At 52.2% G+C, this 13,160-nt stretch overlaps 1 protein-coding gene across 4 annotated transcripts; it reads left to right on the top strand.

The window, feature by feature from the left end:
* Positions 1–8,153: 8,153 nt before the first annotated feature.
* LOC120652269 (probable mediator of RNA polymerase II transcription subunit 26b) lies at positions 8,154–11,262 on the top strand. 4 transcript variants are annotated; one of them, XM_039930036.1, is made up of 9 exons: positions 8,162–9,000; positions 9,123–9,191; positions 9,276–9,358; positions 9,496–9,548; positions 9,636–9,757; positions 9,870–9,897; positions 9,990–10,321; positions 10,406–10,523; positions 10,735–11,262. In XM_039930036.1, exons 1-9 carry the CDS (start codon positions 8,638–8,640, stop codon positions 10,866–10,868), a joined length of 1,302 nt encoding a protein of 433 aa, XP_039785970.1. In that variant the 5' UTR covers positions 8,162–8,637; the 3' UTR covers positions 10,869–11,262. The 4 variants fall into 4 exon arrangements, with proteins under 4 accessions (XP_039785968.1, XP_039785970.1, XP_039785969.1 ...); XM_039930037.1 differs by having other exon boundaries at positions 8,174–9,000; positions 10,409–10,523; positions 10,735–11,244; XM_039930034.1 differs by having other exon boundaries at positions 8,154–9,000; positions 9,496–9,757.
* Positions 11,263–13,160: the final 1,898 nt, after the last annotated feature.

The raw sequence follows: 13,160 nt of genomic DNA, 5'->3' as shown, positions 1-13,160 counted from the left end.
AAAATTATATAGTTTTTATGTAGGTTCAGGTATTCTCCAATTCTTTTACATAAATTTAGATTTCCAATAGCATAATGCATAACTAAGAATGTGGTTTTTCTCATCCGCATATTAAACCCCATCAATCTAACAAAACTTCATGGTTGCGTTGAACCGCTGGCAATCCTTCACCCAAGACAAATACTGTTTATTAACACGCAGAAAATGCAGACCTTTTCGCCCTAGCGGGTAGTAGTACGCGGAGCTGAGCACACCCTTCACCATGCAGACACGGTAAAAGCCGGGATGAGTCTCCTCTGCAGTAACTGCAGAGAGACTCGACCACTGCCGTGTGCCCAAAAGCCGGTGGGTGGCTTCCTGCCCGCCCGGGTTCGATCCTGGATCGACCGGGGTGTCTCACCGGGGGATTTTCCCCAACAGGGAACTGTGTTTCCTATTTAAATCTACAGTCTCTCACGCGTGGAGCCACAAAGAGAATGCGACGCGCCCGTCGCGTATAGAGTCATCCGGTGATTTCATTTCTGAGTATAGTTGTAGGGCTGTTTGTACGTGTACGGTGGTGTGCGTGTGTAGAGTGGGTGTGCGTGAATGTGCGTGTACATGTATGAACAGATACTACAGCTGTATCCAGATGAGAGGCGTCCAAAAAAAAGAGTAAAATGTACTGGGGGTCCTTAAACTAGTTGACATGTTCTGTTTAGATCCATAAACTTCGAAAGTGCATTTTTAGGTTGACACACTTGAGGACCAAAATGCCTCTTACCAGCGTTGACTGCCTATATGGACCACCACGTAGATCCAACGTGGACCGTATATTTGCACATCACCCCTCCCAAGCCGAACCCTCCTCAATTCTCCCCCATCCTTTCATCTCCTCTGCTCCCGCACCGCCGGGCCGCTGCAGCCCCGCTGCTCGGCTCCCGCCGGGCCGCCGCGCGTGCCTTGTCGGCTCCCTCCCGAGCGCGAAGCACCTCTGGCGGACCCCGGTAGCACGTGGCGTGCGTGCGGGAGGCGGAGAAGGGCATGGGGCCTAGCGGCGCGCGCCAGGAGGCGCGCAAGGGGAGGCACAGGAGCGGCACGCGGGGTGCGGCGCGGGCCTACAGCAGGGGAGCGGCGCGCGTCGTCTCAGGCTTGTAGCAGGGGAGCGGGAGCGGAGCGCGAAACCAGGCGGCGGCCAGGCGGGCCGGCAAGGGACCAACGGCGCGCGGGAGGCGGAACGGCTCATGCGAGCTCGTGGGCTTGCCGGGGCGTGCGTCCAGGCACGAGCAGGCGCGCGGATCCGGGCAGTGGCTGAGCAGGCGGCGACATGGGTCCTTCCCGACGCGCGCGGGCTCTCCCCATCCGGCAGCGGTGCTTCCCCGGCCGCGGAGCAGTGCTGTGGCGGCGGATCCCCGGCTGATTGAGTGTGCAGCGGGTAGCAGAAGCACAGAGCTCCAAACCCTCCCCCAAATTTCCTTCTGTTCCTTCATTGCCGCCGCCACGAGCTCCTTCCCCGACACCGGCCACCGTCGATTCGTCTTCTCCGGTGAGCCATTCGTCGATTCCTTGCACCCACGGCTCCTCCTCCCTCCTCTCTACCTGTTTGAGCCCTCACCCGGCCCTTTACCGCCCGCCGCCACCATCCTCCATCTTGGGCCGCCTCCTCGCCGCCGTTACCCGCCCTGCGCCCGGCCGGTGAGGCTCGCCACACCCCCTCACGTCCCATGCGCGCGCCATCCCTGCCCTCGCTCGCCTCCCTTGCTGCCTCGTCGCTCGCCACCGCTGGTCCAGCGCCGGCCGAGCCGCGCCACGCAAGGCCTGGGGGAACAAAGTGTAGGGATGAGTAAGTTTGGGAGAGGAAAGGGGTGATTTGCAAATATACGGTCCACGTTGGATCTACGTGGCGGTCCACGTAGGCGGTCAATGCTAGTAAGAGATGTTTTAGACCTTAAGTGACACAATTGAATAGATTGTGGACCTAAAAATACACTTTCAAAGTTCATGGACCTAAACAGAACAGATCAACTAGTTTAAGGACCCCAGTACATTTTACTATAAAAAAACACGGTAAAAAGCAAACAAGGCCTACGAGCATCTGGTGCGGCGACCCACTCTGCGGCCGGCCGCCGCCCGTCTCCGTCCTTCGAAGGAGAGGAGCGCCGCAGAGAATCCTGGTCGGGGATCCCCACGCGGCGACCGGGGTGGGCGGGGCCCGGGCAGCAGCCAGCAGAGGCCGGTGCCGCTTATCCCGGCGCAGGCGGTCCCCACCTGGCGGGCGGCCGCCCCCCGACGACGACCGATCGCGGCCGGCCGGCTCCGCGCCACGGCAGATCGCGCCGCCCGCTGGTGGCGGGAAGGGCGGCGGTCGATGGCAGTCCGTTACAGACCGTTGCGGCGTTTTGCGCGGAACCCCCTGCGGTTGCTTGTAATCGTAGTTGGGGCGCCCCTGAAGTGAAGCGAAAAGAAGCAGTAGGGGGCCATTGGCTCGAGCAGCCCACCAACCTACCAACCCGATGAGCAACCTGTAAGAAGGAAGGAAGCAGCGTATGAAGACTCGCACGTTCCGTGTCGACTGTTGGGGGGGGGGGGGGGGGGGTCGTGTTGATTATTCCGCGCCATTACCGCGAGCCGAGCCCCATGCTAAATTGCTAATTGCTAGTAAACGTAACGCGGCACACAGCACATGCGTGGTACCGACGCCGACGAGGTTGTTCGGGCCGGTCTCTTGCGATGCTCTTTGTCATCATCTCCCTTGATTAGTCGCTTACGGACAGTACGGCTGCTTTGCCAGTAAGTACTAGTATACTACAGCCCAAGATGAGAGCGACGCTAGCTGGCTACAAACAAATTTAGATACTAGAGCCTAATTCTACGTGTTAGAACGCATGCAGAGAACCTTCCCCACCACCTAAACATCCATCGAGCTTCTTGCAGGCCAAAATTGTGTGTAGAGTTTCTGGCTTCACCTTTTAACCACAAGTGACATGCTAATCCTAGCAGCTAGCTAGGTAGCTACATAGAATTAGGCTATATCGTAAGGGTGCAATTTCCACTTTGCCGCTATGCAACAATCGCCATCATTTGCCGCTGGCTGCTGCAACTGCGCTACTGCAGCGCGGTTGGCGTCAGTGCTCCTCTTTAATAAACAGTGCAGTCCCCAGAATCGCAGATGATCGCGCGTATGCCTTGAGACCAAAGGCACCATGGCATGATGATGATGATGGGCGGGCGCCCTAGCTAGCTACTCTAATTAGCCACGTAATAGACCCCGATCAAACCCGCGCTTAACCACTGCGCGCACCGTTCGATCGGTGATTAATTAACACTTAACCACCGCGCGCACCGATCGGCGGTGGTTGATTAACAAAGGTTAGTCCCCCCCCCTCCGTGTCCTCTCTCTCTCTCTCTCTCTCTCTCTCTCTCTCTCTCCCCCCTACCTTTTTAATTTCAGAGTGTGGAGCGCCAATGATGCATGCAGAAAGGCGGCCGCGCCGCGCGTCCACCCGGCCGGGACGTACGTCGACACCATCATGGCTTGGAAAAAGAAACTCTCGCTTGAGCTCGATTGCCATGGAAGGACGGAGTAATCGGTCGATGACCAGCTTCAGCAGACAGTATATAGTTGTATGGTGAGATGGGAATGAATTCGTGCTGGGCAGGTCGCCTTCTGGATTGCCATCGCGAATACGGCAGCCAACATGCTGGTACGGTGTCAGTGTGTGACGTAACGGCGCCGCCTATATACCAATTGCTTCTCCATGCTTGGAGATGGTACGGTCCTGCAGTTCTGCAAGAGATTTGCGCGTTGCTGTAGCTGATACCGAAGCATTCCAACGAGTATTTAGGATAGGCACAGGGACAACTCAATTTATTGCAAATTCAATGTCTTTCGCAAAGAAAAAAAAATCACATCTCAGCCAACAATACTTTACTCTCACAGCAAATTAAATTAGCACCAGCCACCAATCACAACCATCCTCGAGTAATTAAGCATGCAGCCTGACTCACGCTGCATGATCCGTCGTTGTCAACTACTAGTACTATCTAGCTACGCTCTCTAACATCACGCGTAGTTATTGTCACACCCGGTTTCAAGAACAAAACCGAATGCATCTTATATGTGCGTCAGGATCAAGTTTACACACATATGATAGACGTCATAAGTGAATATATCAAAAATAGTGTCCAAAACGTAGATAAGAGAGAGTAAATAACTTTATTACACTCCGATAAATTATAAGCGTTCCACCGATAATCTAAACGAGTACTGCAGCAGCAGCTTCCTTCACAGGCAGTTGACTAGTGAACGCGCACCTAGAACTCTTCGAAGTCGTCGTAGTTCTCCACTTGAACATTCGCTTCTGAACAATATTTAGGTAAGGGCGAGTACTCTTATGGTTGGTACTCAGCAAGCGGGGGAAGAATGCAAGGCTTTCAAGGAAAGGCTGAGATTTATAGCAGTTAGCATTTTAAGTTGGTCATATTTTATTAGCAAGCACCTATTTACTTGTTATAAGTTTATACCAACCCACTTAAGCATAAAGGATATATCATCATCATATCAAAACCATAGAAACACGGATTAAATTATTCTTCAAGTTCAATTATCATGTGAGGGTTCAGGCCGCTCTTAGCCGTGAGCACGACTGATATATCAGTTTTCACTCTGCAGAGGTTGTACACTTTCACCACATGTCGCGTAAAAGTTCAAAAGAACTTTGGATCCAACCATGCATGTGCTGATCAGGCACAATACCACACTTTCAAGGTGTGATTGCATAGGACGCCACGAGGCTTTTATAAAGATTCCCTAGTAAGAAGTAGTCCGCTAGGGTTTCCGGAGCAGTAGTAGAGCATAAACCTCCCTAATGGGCATAGTGTCTTAGCAAAGCCCACTTCCCAAGAGGACCGGGTTATATCCCATCTACCGCCGCCCCTCTTCCCCTTTCGGTAAGACCGGTTCAAACTAGAGTCTCTAATTAATCAGCCGAGACCAGAGCCATGTGGTACTTGTGGTTGTACTGTTTTCCTGGGTGGTTCTCCATGTGCCAATTAAAGTCATATGATCTTGTATCATTAACCAAGATAACACATAAAGCATGTTTAATATTTTTCAAAAGTTATTATTTTACCAACTCAAGATAAAGCAACTAAGCATATCTACCCAACAAGATTATTAAACCCGGTATTCAAGGTTTCATGAGTAAAAGACTAGATAAATCCTTAATAGGTGTCCCCTCAAGTTTATTCAACTTTAACAATAAAGTAAAGTGAATTATCATGCTATTATTGGGACAAAATAGAATATGCAGGGGGAGAAGTCCACTTGCCTTCCTTGCCAAACTGCTGATTCTCTTCCTCGTATACCTGTTCTTATTTCCCTCAAACGACGCGTTATCTACACGATCACGCAAGCAAAACAAATAAATAAGAAAAAAGCACAACAAACAGTAAAAATAGAGAGAGATATGGTGCTAAAGATGATATACGTGTTGCAAGGATCGTGTGAGCGCAAGAATCACTAAAAACGGAGTTAGGATGAGAAAGATATGGCTAAAACAAGGTTCCAAGAACTTGTTTGTGAAGAAATAGAACTTTCAGGGGATAAACTTGAAGAAACCGAGGGCTAGAACCTAATTAAAGGTTAGATCCAGGGGCTAGACTAAGAAAGGAAAGGTCTTGGACGGCGGATTCAAAAACCAGAAAGATCAGGGGTCTAAAAAAAATAAAAAGGACTTTTTCACATAAACTTTTTAACTGGGCAGGACTGCGGGTTGATTTATATAAAACTGAGAGTCCTTTTTTGCAAAAAGACCAGGGGCGGCTCGGTTTGACTCGGGTCGGATGGATAGGATCTGTCGGATCGAGATCCGACGGCTCTGATCATCGGCGCCGGCTCGATGGTTTGGCTCGGGCGGCTCAGCGGTCGACTTGGCTCGGCTTAGGCGGGGCGGCTCGGCGGCTCTATTGGCGGCGCAGAGCGCCGGCGGCAAGCGGCGCGGTGGCGGACTCACCGGAGTTCACCGAAATGGTGTTTCGGCACTCGATTCGTGGCACGGAAGGGCCGGAGAGGAAGAGGAGATGTCGGCGAGCTCGATGGAGACATCTGGGCGGCGGGTTGGTGCGGCGGCGGTGCCTCACGACGGTGAGGGCGGACGGCGTGCTCCGGCGAGCAATTGCTGGGGCGGGAGAGCGAGATCGAGAGGGGAAAAGAGGGCTGGGGCTTCCTCACCACGTCACAAAGCTTCGGCGGCGGCAGGTCGTCGAGGAAAGGGGATGGAGGGGAAGATCGACGGCGGCGTCGAGCTCGAGCCCGGAAATGGCGGCGACGGCACTGCGCGGCGAGAAAAGAGAGCGAGGGCGAGTGGAGGAGAGGCAAAGAAGAAGAAGGGCTCGCGCGGTGGCCTTATATAGGCCGAGGAAGAAGAGAGGGAAGGCCAGCAGGGGAAGGGCCGGCGAGCTTAGCGTGGCCGGTCATGAAGGCCAGGGTGGCGGCGTCCGTTAAGGGAGGGGAAGCAGAAGGGAAGGTGGGGAGGCGTGAGTGGAGGCTCCACTAAGCCTTGGAGACACCGAGTAACGGAAGGAGGGGAAGGGAGCGGCCGGCGGCCGGCGTAGGGAAGAGAGGGAGGCGGGAGGAAGGGGATGACAGGTGGGGTCCACCTGCCGGTGAGAGAAAGGGAAGGAGGGTGGAGTGGGCTTGCTGGGCCAAGTGGGTTGGGCCGAAACAGGAAAAGAAAGGGAGAGAGTGGGTTGGGTCGAGTGGCTTGCTGGGCTGATTCGGGAAAGGAGAGAAAGAAGTTTTTTTTTTAACTCAAACTCATTTGAATAAATTTCTTTTGAATTCAAACAAAACCGAATTTTGGGTGTTACAGTTATTATATCCAAATCTGAGGAGGAGCTGCAACCGCAACTCATTCATCGACTGGATCATGCATCCATCCGGACCTGATCCAGGCATTCATCAGGTACAGCGGAGCATCTTTAAATCGCAGGAATTACTCCTACATCTTTAATTTGTTGTGGATATATATACTGTACCTTCATGCGTGGATGGTAGCAGTGACGACCGCGTGGCCCAAGGAACGATGAATGCCTGGTCCAAGATCTCTCTGGAGACACACCCCAGGTCATACCAGCGCCCCCGCCTGACGCCGCACTGCCTGCCTTTGCTTGGCTTCATTGCTTGCCACCCCTTTACTACTGTGTTTCTTTCTCACTCCACGTACGCTTCTCTCCTCTCCAAACAATCAGACATGTGTGTCAAAAAAAAAAATCAGACATGTTCGTTCTTGGGTTGTTCCCTCTGAGAGTCTGAGAGTTGTTACAAACGGGATTATTCACACATTTGTAACGGTAAAGTCTACTGCCGGCATACAATTGAGTGTTCGTGCTCCGCTCTACGCCGTAGTCTGAAACCGAGCCTCTGTGCTGCAGGACAGTTGCATCTCCGTCTCCACGAAACACTCACATCACACTACAAGCAGGGAGAAAGGAAAATAGTACTACAAGACAAGACTAGGCAAAACCTAAAATTAGTTCCCATCAAGTGGGCCTCTCTTTCTTTAGAAATACTAGAAATACAGTACAGACGCAGACGCTCACAAACACGCACATATACTCATCCCTATAAATACACACACGCGCTCACAAACACGCACATACACTCATCCATATGAACACACGCACGCAACCCTACCTCTATGAGCACCTCCGAGAGACTGAGCCGGCAAATCCTCGAGATTGACGAAGTCACCACAAGCGCTCCGCTGTCGATGGAAACATCGCCTACCACTGAAAGCACAAACGCCGTTAAATCCTAGAAAATTCGTTCCCACGGGGAGTTGAACCCAAGACCTCAGGTGCTACTGAGACTCTTGTAACCACTAGGCTACAGACCCATTCGCTTCTCTCTCTGTGTCACGAAAAGCCCAACTACACTTCATGGGCCGGCCTACCTTGTCGAACTGGGCTGGCCATTTTAGAGCAGACGAGTACCCCTATTTGTGTGAGCTCCCGTCAGCCCAAGTATTACGTGGGCTTGCCTGCTACTAAAATTGGCTGGACTTCCCCAGCCACCTCAAAGTCTCCAACGAGCGCCACGAATCGATGTTGCCTCAGGAATTTCCTCCCTTTTCTCGTTCGCATCGAATCGCATCGTCAGGGAAATCCACCGGAATCCGGATTGGATTGGATTGCGGCATCCATTCCATTCGCATTCCCACTCACCGTCCCCGTCGCGATCCGCCTCGCACCAGCGGCCCACCCCCACCTCGCCCCGTCGCTGTCGCTCTCCATCGTCGCCCTCTTCCACCTCCACCCCGCCTCTAGCTCATCCCCTCCGGCCTTCCCCCAGCTTGGCGTAGACAGGCAAGACAGATACAGCGGCGCTGTTTCCAAGAGAGACAGATCGCGCTGCCCAAGAAAAGAAGCCGCGCGAGCTTCCTCCCCTCTCTCCTCCTCCGTCGACGGATCGATCGCCGGTTGCAGCACTAACGTCTCGCTGTTCCATCCATTGGATTGGACCTGGAACCGCGAGATCAGGAAAAACGCCTAGCATTAAATTCCAAGACTAAAAAAAAGAAACCAACATTGATTGACTGCAATCTTGAAGAAAGGCGACAGCTTTGGTTTGATCGGCGGCGGCCGATCTTGGCTCGGATGGCGCCGCCGCCGCCACCGCCGTCGCTGGACTACTGGCGGGGCTTCTTCAGCGGCGCGCGGGCGAGCATCTTCGACTCCATCGACGCCGCCATCCGGCTCGCCGCCGCCGACCACCCCGACGCCCTCCGCGCGCGCCGCGACGCCATCGCCGAGCGTCTCTACACCGCGCTTATCGCCCTTCCGCCGCCGGAGGCGCCGTGGCTCCCTACCACGGGCCAGCCGGCGCCCAGCCTCTGCAGCTCCGACCGCGCTGAGGTCGTCACCGACGACGGCGGCGCCGCGCCGCGGAACCACAGCGATGACGCCGTCGTCGCCGAGGCGTTCCGCGTCAAGGCTGCTCTCTCCAATGCCCAAGAAAAGGTCCTCCCTTGCTCCTTGCGTCCCCACCGGCCACCGCGGCACCGCCGGTTCTTCTCCTGACTTCCTGATGTTGGCATTAACTTTTTCTGATCGACTTTGTTGTGTGTTCTTCTCTCTTGCAGTCGGAGACCGAGTTGCTCGAGCTGCTTCAGAAGCTGCGCCAGCTTGAATTCACGGTGGAGGCCATCATGGTGAGCCGTGATGAAACTGCCGCAGCATGTGCTTCATGAACTATCCGTTGTTTCTTTGTTCATATCTCTCGATTGATCATATAGGCTACTGAGATTGGAAAAGCGGTGAAACCACTGAGAAAGCATGCCTCAAAGCAGATTCGGCAACTCGTCCGATCGCTCATTGAGTAAGCTGCTTGTGCTTTTCCATGCTAACTGTGCCTATTTCTTCATATGGCCTAGCCATCATTTTAGGTGCTAGTTTGTTCCTGTGCAGCTTTCTAGTATTCTCATGTTTGATTGTATGCTTCGTCGGAAATTGTAGGGGTTGGAAGGCTAAGGTTAATGAGTGGGTTAACGATGGAGGTCCCATTGTAGGTAAAGAATGCAAGATCAATGTTCTTTTCACTGCCCAGTTCCTGTTCTGCTCTTGGTCAATATGGTCTTTGCTGAAACAATTTACAGACCACACTCCGCAATCAGTGGATGCTTCTTGCCTGGATCAGGAAGAAGGGGGTCTGCCTTCCCCTCCAATGGACGAGGCTGCCCTGTTTGCGACACCGTGCACTTCGATCCAGCTATCTGAGGTATCAGACATTGAAACCTCAGTTTTTATTTCAACTTCATTTAGCATGTTTACAGCTGTTCTGACAAACTTGGACCCTTTCTTGGTGCTGGAAACCTGCTTTGGTTTCGAAGTTCTTCGATGAAATGGATGATGATGGAAGTGAGTAATCACACTTCCTTGGTTGCATGCTGCGGCAGCTCTTGGTTACACATCGCATTGATCTGACTCCTGCCATGTAAACTTTTATGCAGACATTAGAAGTGACGCCAACGAGCACAGGCAGTGCAATAAGCCAAACCAAGAGTCAATCAAGAAGTCACCTATGGGCCAATGGTATGACCCAGAGCAGAATTGGAAGCTAGACCCATCTTCTGTGAAGCAATCGCAACCGAATGAGCCATTCAACTGGCAAACAAAGCAACAATCTAATCCAGGAGCACAAGGGAAGCCGTCAAGTGCAGCATTTGGTCCTGGAAGACCTCAGATGATGCATTCGGAGACACAAGGCTCCGAAATGAGACCAAAGCAGCAGGAGCAGGATGTCTCGGTGGCCCAAAGAAGGCTGAAACCAACTATGCCCAAGGTAAGCACGATGTGTGGTGTGCAACTTCACTCTTGTTCGATGTGTCAAGTGCTCTTGATCTATATTATTTCACTGTCGGCGTAGCAGCCATCGCCTCGGCACGATGATAATTCCGTTCGAGCAAAGCTGGAGCTTGCAAAGGAAGCCAAGCTCGAAGCTACAAAGCGCAAGCTTCAAGAGGGTTACCAAGAATTCAACAATGGTATGTCTTTTCTCCGATCTTAATTATTTCTTTGCAGGACCAAAATTTTCTTACAGTGATAGACAGCCTTAGACCAGAACAATGTACAGTTTTTTTTCCAACAACTAGTGTGCAGAACACTTTGTTTCTTGATCGACCATTGTGATCCGTTATGATCCCAACCTTGCAAAAGATGAGTCGTGACCCCCCACTTTGACGCAATCAATCGCAGCGAAGAAGCAGAGGACAGTACTGATGGTGGATCCGCAGGACCTGCCGAAGCAAGGGAGCCAAAACCCGGCGCTCAGCGGCAAGGCGAGGAACAGCAACACCAACATCCGGAATCGGCTGGGCATCCGTCGCTGATCAAACCCACCCGTCGTGCTCCTCACTAATTTTGGATGCCCATTACCATCACCACCATCCCCTGCCGAAAAAGATGAACCCCTACCCTCGCCACCACGGGTTGCTGCTTGGAACCTGAATGGCTGGATGCTTCAGTCGGAGTGTTTCTAGTTCTGGTCCAGTACTGTATACGTGCATAGCAACGGTAAGGCTTTACTAATGTGGAAGGCGGGAACTGAGTCGCCAGGGATGTACATGTGTGCTGCTGCTGCGGCCCTAACATGTTGGGTCATCATAACTCTTAAGTGGCTCGTTCGCCAAACTTGTAGAGATAAAACTTACATTGCATATATAGTGATACTATTTGTAGAAAGCTGCCTTATAGCAACAGTTGTGACTTCTTGGACCTGCTTTTTTTTATATTGGACTTCTGGGACCTGCTGATATGCCGTCCAAATTGTGTCTCCCTCTGGTCGGTCTGGATGCAAATGCTCGCACGCTTAATTGCCGGCGCAGTCACTTGGTTTGCGAAGGATTAAGGATGGTTCTCTGTTATTAGGTCTGCTTGCAGCTGCAGCGTAGACCAGAAAGGCAGAAATAGACAGGCAGACGGAGATGTCTCCTGCCTGGGGCCTGATGCCCTCCTGTCCTGATGGAGCCGTTGTCGAGTGCGCGGCTTGGCTTGGACCAGGAAAAGATGGCGCATGGGCACAAAACAGTCGCGTGTTTCGGAGCAGAGTTTTTCTTCCTTCAACTGATGGCGAGTCTGGAGCCGCGAAGCGAGAACAGGTCCGTTTGTGACGTTCCAGGACCGACCGAGTGAACAGAAGTCTTGCGTTGGCCGATGCGGTTTGACCGGCGGCAGCGGTTGGTACTCGGTAGCAGCAGCTTAGCTTCCATGGGATGCTCTGATGTGATGGGAACGCCAGGCAGGGACCGGAGCGGAGCCCTGCCCTGCCCCCCCCCACCCCCCCAAGAGCTTGCGGGCATTATAGTCGCTGTCGAGTTGCCGTGCGACACGGCGTGAACCAGCGAGCGGCCTCCCTGGTTGTGGTCGCTGGCAAGTTGAGAGCTTCTGGCTGTGTCTGCGTGGGACACGTCGTGGGGTGGGGGTGCGCGTGTCTCGCGGCGGCGTGCGTCGGGCGCCGCGGGGCGGGGGTGGCGTGGCCTCGTGCTCGTTTCTGGGGCCGCGGCAACGGCAAACCAACGCGTCTTTTTTATTTTTGTATTTTTCAAAAAAAATTTTTACAGAAATATATTTTTAATTTTAGATTTTACAGATCTACACCTCTACCGCCCAGCAGGGGGCGGCAGGGGGCCTACCGCCCGACGGGGGTGGTAGGGACCTATATGTAAATAAATATATTTTTTTGCACAAAGGTCCTTGGCGGGAGCCTGCCGCCCCTGCCGGGCGGCAGGCCCCTGCCGCCCCACCAGTTGGCGGCAGGGGGCATGTCGCCCGGCAGGGGGCGGCAGACTCCCACCCCAAATATAAAACTCCGCCCCTTCTCTCTGCGCCCTCATTTTCTGCCCACGAGATCCAGAGAGGGGAGAGGGAGATTGGAGGGGTGAGGGAGGTAATTCCATCGGCGAAGCCCTACCGGATTTTGGATCCAAACTGCAGGTAACCAATATTTCTCAACTATTATAGACTTGTTTCTAAAAAAAATATGAATTAGAATAGATTTAGTTTTTGGATAGTGAAATGTAGAATAGTAAACTTAGAATGACAGTACCTTATTGTTATTGCAGCATAAGGCAATGGCTGCCTCCAATTCTGTTGGATTTTCATGGATCGAAGAAAAATCTAGTATATTTCTTGAGATCATGACACGTCTTGTAATCAGTAAGAAGTTGGATCCATTAGCGGATGGTACGATAGAGATGGTGTTGTCCAAATTAGTTGAGTTTAAAGATTTAACATTGTTTCGAGGTATTACAATGCAAAATTTAAAGGAACACCTGCTAGAACGTCGAAAGATATACATGAGGGTATGTGAACTAGTGAATCATCCTTATGTTATTGGATTCTTACAAACTACTTGTAAGATATGGATGCGGCCAGAGGTGTATGAGATGCACATTAAGGTAACTCTTATTTAGTTCTAATCACGTCCGTTATTTGTAATCCATATTTATGAAATAGTAAAAATTTTGTGTAATTATATGCTAGGATTACCCCGAGGACACGGAGTTGATTAACAAATCGATACCAAATTTCCGTAAATTGGTATGTATCTTTGGTGGAATTATGCCGCAAACTAGACGAAGGAGGTGGAAAAGATCTTCGGGTGATAGTTCTCGGCCTCCGCA

Source organism: Panicum virgatum, chromosome 9K, assembly GCF_016808335.1.
Source record: "Panicum virgatum strain AP13 chromosome 9K, P.virgatum_v5, whole genome shotgun sequence".
NCBI classification, from domain to species: Eukaryota; Viridiplantae; Streptophyta; class Magnoliopsida; order Poales; family Poaceae; genus Panicum; species Panicum virgatum.
Note: the sequence above shows the minus strand (reverse complement) of the source record. Positions and strands in the feature narration are given on the sequence as shown.